The sequence below is a fragment of the Vigna unguiculata genome, chromosome 11 (assembly GCF_004118075.2).
Source record: "Vigna unguiculata cultivar IT97K-499-35 chromosome 11, ASM411807v1, whole genome shotgun sequence".
NCBI classification, from domain to species: Eukaryota; Viridiplantae; Streptophyta; class Magnoliopsida; order Fabales; family Fabaceae; genus Vigna; species Vigna unguiculata.
In genome coordinates, this window is record NC_040289.1 from 19,413,732 (window position 1) to 19,422,258 (window position 8,527).

Sequence of the window (8,527 nt, forward strand, 5' to 3'; positions counted from 1 at the left end):
GTATACCTCGGACGACGCAATCCTCTGTCGTGTTTTCCCAACATCCCTAAAAGGGCCTGCACTCAATTGGTTCACACGGTTGCCGCCCAACTCTATCGACTGCTTCGATACGTTGGCCACCCGTTTCGGCATACAGTTTGCCACTAGTAAGCCACACCACCTTACTTCTCTGGCACTGGTAAATATACGATAGGAAAAAGGAGAGTCTCTGCGGGAGTTTATGGAACGATTTGGAAAGATATCCTTGAATATCTCTAATTTGAATCCTGAGGTCGCCATGCACCACCTCATCACAACACTAAAACTTGGCCCTTTTGTTGACAGTCTATGCAAGAAGCCCGTGAGCAATCTAGACGAACTTCAGACCAGGGCCACAAAATTCATGCAGATGGAGGAATTGAAAGAGTTTCGCAATACAACTCGATCGGACGCACAGGAGAAAAGGCACCATGATAGGGAGCGAGCGTTAGCACCCCGATCCGGCCACAGGTTCAAAGACTCTAGGCAGCCGAAATACAACAGGTACACACCACTCGTGTCCAACAGGGCAAGAATTCTGGAAGAAGCACTGAACACCGATTTGATAACAGCCCCTCGAAGGGCCCCGACTCCCCCGAACGCCGATACCACCAAGCATTGTCGGTATCACCGAAATTATGGGCACACAACAGAGGAATGCTTTACCTTGAAAGACAAAATCGAGGAACTGATACAGGCAGGACACCTAAGAAGATTCGTAAAACGGGAAGGCGGGGGATTCTCCTCAAGGGGAGAACGAGAAAAACGCTACGAGGAGCGACCACGAAGGACGTCAGAGTACCGAGATAGGGAAGGAGATAGCACCCGCAGAGGGGCCGAACCCAAGAAAGATGAGGAGCGGGATACGAGAGAAAGGCCACTAAGAGGAGTAATCAATTACATTTCCGGAGGTTTCGCGGGAGGTGGAGCCACTACGTCTGCAAGAAAGAAGTATGTGCGAGCAATCCAGAGTGTTAACGCTGTGACAGTATGTCCCATACGGCACATGCCACCCATCACGTTCCGAGACGACGATTTCCAAGCGATCGACCCCCAGCATGACGACCCAATGGTGATATCAGTAGAGATCGAGGACTTCGCGGTCAGGAAAACCCTGGTGGACCCAGGTAGTTCGGTGGACATCCTATATTGGGGCACTCTCAGGAAACTGAAAATTCTAGAAGAAGAGATCCAGCAATACTCAGAGCCGATCGTGGGCTTCGTAGGGGAGCGAGTGAGTACGAAAGGCTACGTCGACTTATTCACCAAGTTCGGAACAGGAATGGTAACACGAACGGTAAAAATCCGGTACCTTATTGTTGATGCTCACACCTCTTATAATATTTTGCTAGGGAGACCCTCGTTGAATACGCTTGGTGCAGTAGTCTCCACATATCACTTGGCCATGAAGTTTCCATCCGCCTCAGGAGACATAATCACAGTGCATGTAGACCAACCAACTGCTCGCAAGTGTTACGTGGACAGTCTGAGAGAAAGACCCGAGTCTCTTCCCAGGCGAGCAGTGAATAACATTGAGAAGGTCCCAGGGGAAGCAGAAGTAGACCTGGATCCTCGGGTCAGCAGCGAGGAGAGGGTGGAACCAATCGAAAGCACAGAGGAATTCCATTTCGATGAACAGCGATACACCCATGTAAGCAGGACACTTGTAAAGACCCCCGAGATGCGGGAAGTGTTACAGAGGAACGTTGATTTGTTCGCCTGGAGTGCGGCCGACATGCCAGGCATCGACCCAAGAGTAGCCAGTCACAAACTGTCTATTTTTCGGGAAGCTCGGCCTGTTGCACAGAAGAGAAGAAAAATGGGTGGAGAAAAAAGGGAAACAGCCAGAGCAGAGGTACAGAAGTTAATTTCAGCAGGCTTCATCAAGGAGGCCACCTATACGACCTGGTTAGCCAACGTAGTGTTGGTAAAAAAGGCAAATGGGAAATGGCGGATGTGTACAGACTACACCAACCTCAACAAGGCGTGCCCTAAAGACACATACCCTCTCCCAAGCATCGACAAATTGGTAGACGGTGCAGCTGGACACAGGGTGCTCAGTTTTCTGGATGCGTACTCTGGGTACAATCAGATTCCAATGTTTCCTCCCGACAAAGAAAAAACGGCATTCATCACGGAAGAGGCTAATTTTTACTATGAAGTCATGCCTTTTGGGCTAAAGAATGCTGGCGCCACATACCAGCGGTTAATGGACAAGGTGTTTCGTCATCTCATCGGTAAATGTATGGAGGTCTACGTCGACGACATGGTAGTCATGTCAGATTCACTCGAACAACACGTCAAAGATTTGGAGGAGGTCTTGGCAGCTGTACGGAAGTATGACATGAGACTGAATCCAGAAAAGTGTGTTTTCGGGGTTGCAGGCGGAAAGTTCTTGGGTTTCATGTTAACCCACAGGGGAATAGAGGCCAACCCCGATAAATGCCAAGCGGTTGTCAACATGAGGAGTCCATCCAACATCAAGGAGATACAGAGATTGGTAGGGAGGCTAACTGCATTGTCACGTTTTATGCCTAAATTAGCAGAAAGAATCCAGCCGATGCTGAAGCTCCTGAAAAAAGCACAAAAATTCGTATGGGATGAGGCTTGCGAGCAATCTTTCCAGTCACTAAAGGAATATTTGTCTTCTCCCCCAGTACTACAAAAGCCTAGCAAGGGGAAACCCCTGTTAGTATACCTAGCCATCTCTACCAATGCTGTCAGCGCGGCCATTGTACAAGATCATGCAGGGGACCAGCAACCCGTATACTTTGTTAGCAAAGCCCTACATGATGCAGAACTGCGGTACCAGACAGTGGAGAAGGTAATCCTAGCACTTGTGATAACAACCAGACGACTGCGACCGTACTTTCAGGGGAACGAGGTAATAGTCAAGTCTGACTACCCCATACACAAAGTCTTGAGGCGACCCGACCTCGTCGGCCGAATGGTCGGGTGGTCCGTGGAACTATCTGAGTATCATCTTCGATGTGAAGCCCGAGGGCCGATCAAGGGGCAATGCCTGACAGATTTTGTCAACGAATTAACGGGAGATCCTGACGTACGCGAGGAAGGTTGGATCCTGTCGGTGGATGGCTCCTCAAACGCGAAAGGCGGGGGCGCTGGGATTGTTCTGCAAGGACCGAATGATTTACTACTCGAACAAGCTTTGCGCTTTGGCTTTAAACTCTCTAACAATCAGGCAGAATATGAGGCATTGATCGCAGGGTTGACCCTCGCAGCAGACATGGGAGCAGATACAGTGACATGCCAAACTGATTCACAATTGGTCGTAGGACACTTGGACGGCACTTTCCAGGTAAAGGACCCCCTCCTATTACGATATTATCACGTTGTGCAGGGCATGTTGAACAGATTCAGAACAGCAAGCGTAAAGCATGTTGATAGAGCCCAAAATGCCAGAGCCGACTTGCTCTCGAAGTTAGCAACTACCAAAGTCAAGGGACAACATCATATAGTGATCCATGCCACACTTGACCGTCCTACTGTAACTTTGGCAGAATGCAATACTGCTGAGACAGTCGCACCAGAGGAGAAAGGGTGGATGACTCCCATTATACAGTTCATTCAACACGGTGACACAAATGGAATTGATGACCCTATCATGCGCAGGAAAGCTTCTCGATTCACTTTGGTTGGTGAAGAATTGTACAAACGGGGTTTCTCCAACCCTCTGTTAAAATGCGTCACAAACCACCAAGCCCAGTATATTATGGAAGAGTTACACACGAGAATTTGCGGCTTACATTCAGGATCGAGAACCATGGCAGCTCGGGTACTACAAGCAGGATACTATTGGCCGACTGTCAAGGAAGACTGCGAGAAGTACGTAAGGAAGTGCGCCCAGTGCCAACAGCACGATAATATGATACATCTCAAGTCAGAGGAGTTGCACGGTATTACCTCCCCTTGGCCTTTCGCCAAGTGGGGCATGGATATTCTAGGGCCCTTCAGCCCAGGGAAAGGTCAGGTAAAATTCTTGTTGGTAGCTATAGACTACTTTACTAAATGGATTGAGGCGGAGCCACTGGCCCTGATCACGGCCCAGCAGGTACAAAAATTTGTCTGGAAGAATATAGTGTGCAGGTTTGGCATACCAAGCATCGTCATAACGGACAATGGTAGACAGTTCATCGACAAGGGGTTAGCTGAGTTCTATAAGGGACTCCATATACAACATATAACCAGCTCAGTCGAACATCCACAAACAAATGGGCAAGCCGAAGCAGCGAACAAGGTCATACTGCGAGAACTTAAAAAGAGGTTGGGAGATGCCAAAGGAAGGTGGGCTGACGAGTTATTAGAAGTCTTATGGGCATATCGCTGCACCCCTCAGTCAACAACACAAGAGACACCCTACTGCTTAGCATATGGAGTAGACGCAATGATTCCGGTCGAGATTGGAGAGCTCTCTTTGCGGCGCCGCCTGTTCGACGCGCGTCTTAATAAAGAAAGTATGCTAACAAGCCTGGACCTGGTTCAAGAGCTCCGAGATCAAGTTCGCATTCGGGAGGAAGCATCTAAACTAAGGGCCCAGCGTCGCTATAATACTAAAGTCAAACCACGATCTTTTCACCAGGGAGATCTAGTATGGCGTATGGCAAGTGCCGCTCGGAAGCACGAGGGGAAGTTCTCGCCCAATTGGGAAGGACCATTCCGAATCAGTGAAGCCGTGGGGAACGACGCATACAGGTTGGAGCACCTATCCGGTGCCCTTGTCCCGGCCACCTGGAATGCCTCACATCTCAAGTTTTATTACAGTTAGTTTGCCAAACATTTATTTTTCAGACTCTTTTGTGATTTTGATTGCGCAATAAATGATGTACTCTTTCCTACCTTGATCTTTTTTACCTAAGGAGGGTTTTTGGTCAAGAAGGTTTTAACGAGGCATCATAGTCATAAATAAAGCATGATCATTTCATTTTCTTATAATTATCTTGTCTATTGTCAACAAATGCATATATCTAGATCAAGAACAAATAACCGGCAAAATTTCACACTCTCTCATGGGAAAGGAAGCTTCATCGAACTAGATGATCCCCCCATACCTATACCAATGGGAAAGGAAGCTTCATCGCCCTAGATGATCCCCCCATACAAGCCAAAACCTAAGTTAAATACACAAACAAAAGCTTAAGGAGCAGATGGCATAAAAGAAAACGCAATCCTGGCCAGAAGTGGCCGAGTACATCCCGGCCAGGTACAGCCGAGTACATCCCGGCCAGGTACGGCCGAGCACATCCCGGCCAATGGCCAGCCACATCATGGCCCAAAGTGGCCGAACGCATCTCACCTTCACCTGCAAATACAAATAAGCAACATACAAAGAGGTACACGCAACAGATGCAAACACAAAAGTCTAAAACAAAGTTCAAAGCACCACATCCAAGCATATAATGTGTGTTAATACATGTCCAACAAATAGAAAAGTAAAGCTCGCGAAACAGTTTTTAAAAGTACGAAAATACAAAGTAACATATCAATCATCGGGGGTAGGTTTTTGTTGCTCAGCCACAGGAATGTCCTCCACAGCCATGACGGAACCCTGGTACACATCCTCATCAATATTGAAACGCCCATCTCCCGCGTCGAAGTTAAAATAGTGAGTAGCCTGGCGCAGGGCCTTGTGGAAACCTTCCTCGTGCTGGGACATCACGTACCCCTCCAACTAGTAAATCCGGCCAGCCTTCTCAGCATTATCTCTCTTCTCAGCGGCCAGCTCCTCCTCTAGACGCTCCAAAGCCGCCTGGGAATCCTCATCTTTCTTCTCAAAATCCCTGCAGCACGCCTTCAAGACATTACGCTCTGCTAGCAGCTGAGATCGTTCATTTTTTACACTTCCCAACTGAAGAGAAACCTCTTGTCTCCTGCTATTGGACTCGGCCAAATCCCTCTGTAAACTCTCTATCTCAGCAGCCAGTTTGCTTGTCTCTGGCAGTTGGCTTAGCACTGTGTTCAGATGGTGACCCATCACCATCGCCCTGGCGTGAAATTCATTCAGCGCGTACAACACAGTCTCAGGACGCATGGCTGAAACAATCTCAGCCTCCTCTGACTATAAGGAAACCTCTATGCCTTGGTTAATTTTGAGTTGTGCATCAAACATCGCAGACAGAGCATCAGCCGCACCGTCAGCAGAGGAAGTGCCTCGAGACTTCTTGGGGGAGGATGACCGAGGAGTACTCGGCCTTGCGGCACAATCCCTACGCTTGCTTTTCTTCTTCGCCGCGGCCGGAGGCATCATGTCGCCCTTCTGGGAGGGCGCCTCCGCGGGAACACGACTAGCACTTTCCCCCCCTTTTCTCTTCTCTTCCTCCAGTTTTTTCCTCCTCAGCTCCAGAAACACTTCTTTGCCAGAGGGACCAGCAGCAGCCATGATATCTACAAAAAAGGAAATAAGCGTTAGACCAAACATACCAGACGCATCTCTATGGGGAGACAGACGAACATACATACCGAAAAGGTCGTCGCGCGGACGAGAGGAATTAAACACACCAATAATTTTCTTGGGAGAGTTTCGTGGGCAATTGGTCCAAATAAGACAGCACATACAGATCCTCCTGGGTAAGGGATGCTCTCGGCCAAACTCGATAGGGGGTGGGATGTTTGGTCCAGTAGAACGAAAATTTGGGCTCGCCATTCTCAAAGTAAAAATATCCAGCCCCGGCGGATCGGATGACAATCTTAAAGAAACCAGTCTTAAACCTTTTAAAAGATTGCGTATAAGACGCGAGTAGACACTGGTGGCTTTGACCCACTAGAGACAACCAACTAACCAGATCCCCCGGACGCGTACAGTAGTACTGCAAGAAAACCTGAGGGGAGGGTCTCAAATGGAACACTCGGCAGACCAGTCGGAATGCCTGAAGGGACGCCCAACTGTTAGGATGCAGCTGGGTGGGAGCTACATTCAGCACCCGTAGCACTCCCATTGTAAAATCATCAAAGGGAAGGCGCACATGCAAATCAGAGATTAAGGTAGAATACATGTAGAAAAAGTCATGCGAATGACCTTCTCGACCGTGGCACACACTATCCCCACTCCTGGCTCGCTCTACACTAATAACACGATCGTCTACTGTATCAGCTAGAATATCATACTTCTTACGAAAATCAACTATGGCGGCAGATTTACTAAACCTAGACAGCGGGAGTTTCACCCGGAGATCTACCCACTCGTACCCCGGATGACGCAGGGCCGAGAACTCCTCGGCACCCACAGAGTCCTCATCGTCCCTCTGCACACTGTTACTACACGGGGAGTCAGACAAGGTCCCCTCCTCCTCAGAGTCGCTATGCCTACTGGAAAGATAATAAGCAGAGGAGGACGACATACCTGAGATGGCGCAGACGGGAAGACTAGGCTGGCGGTGGCTCACTTCCTAAATGACTCCTTTGTCTCACAATGTTAAGACCCCACCTCTATTTATAGTGGACCACTCTCACAAAAGTAACCCCCTCATCACCATGAGATCTCGCTACATCCAACGGTTGTCGGCACATTTCCTTTAAAACTTCCCACCTAAACCACCCCATTATGACAAGACAGCCTCGAACGGCGAGCCAAGTTAATATTTTCTCTTTCCCCATAATAAAAAACAAGACTCATAAATGCATATGGTTGGGAACCTCACGGCACCATTTCCAAAGGCAGCACATCATAGCCTCTTGTGAACTTCGGTCACTACGAGCCTAGGGGGGCTGGTGTTAGCACATGGCCGAGTAGTACTCGGCCCAATGAGAAGAAAACTGGCCGGGATCATCCCGGCCCAGATGAGGGCGTCCCCACGTGATGGCCCAACCGCGAGGACTTGGTTCCAGTGCAGCGCTGGCAGCCCAGTAAGCGCAGCGGCCGTGTACTTCCCGTCCTCGTGGCCGAGTACACCCCGGCCTAAGGGGCAGTAGGCTGAACACGCGTTACAGAGGGGCATCATGCCATCAAACCTCAAGAAAGGAAGGATTTGATATTGGAAAAGTACAGACGGCCAAGAAAGGAAGGAGTTGATATTGGAAAAATACAGACGGCCAAGAAAGGAATGAGTTGATATTGGAAAAGTACAGACGGCCAAGAAAGGAAGGAGTTGATATGTACAGATGAACAAACTCTGGAATGGAAAGAGCCGACCTTTATTAAAAGCACAAAAGAACAATTCCTGCCAATAAGGAAAGAGCCGATGCGTGCAACCTCAATCGAAAAGGAAGGAATCGATCCTCAAATACAAACGGCCCGCAAATATTAATAACAGGTCCATTAAGAAGTTAGTATAAATTAAGGCCTAGTGAACAGGTAAAGGTACACTTTTCTGATTAACCTACTACTACTCATATCAATCACTCTCTAACTTGAGCGTCGGAGTGCCTGCAAGTACCCCCACCCTCGGAGTGCAGACGGCTGGGAGGCTCAGGAGGAGTCCAGGAAGGAGCAGGAGGAGGTTCGACACAGAGGGTACTTGAGACCGTCTGGTTCCGCACCTAAATAGTATCGATC

At 48.8% G+C, this 8,527-nt stretch overlaps 1 protein-coding gene across 1 annotated transcript; it reads left to right on the top strand.

Annotated features, from left to right (window-relative positions):
- Positions 1 to 220: 220 nt before the first annotated feature.
- Positions 221 to 4,804, top strand: LOC114170234. The gene has a single exon (XM_028055724.1). It carries the CDS (start codon positions 221 to 223, stop codon positions 4,802 to 4,804), a length of 4,584 nt encoding a protein of 1,527 aa, XP_027911525.1.
- The last annotated feature ends 3,723 nt before the right edge of the window (positions 4,805 to 8,527 follow it).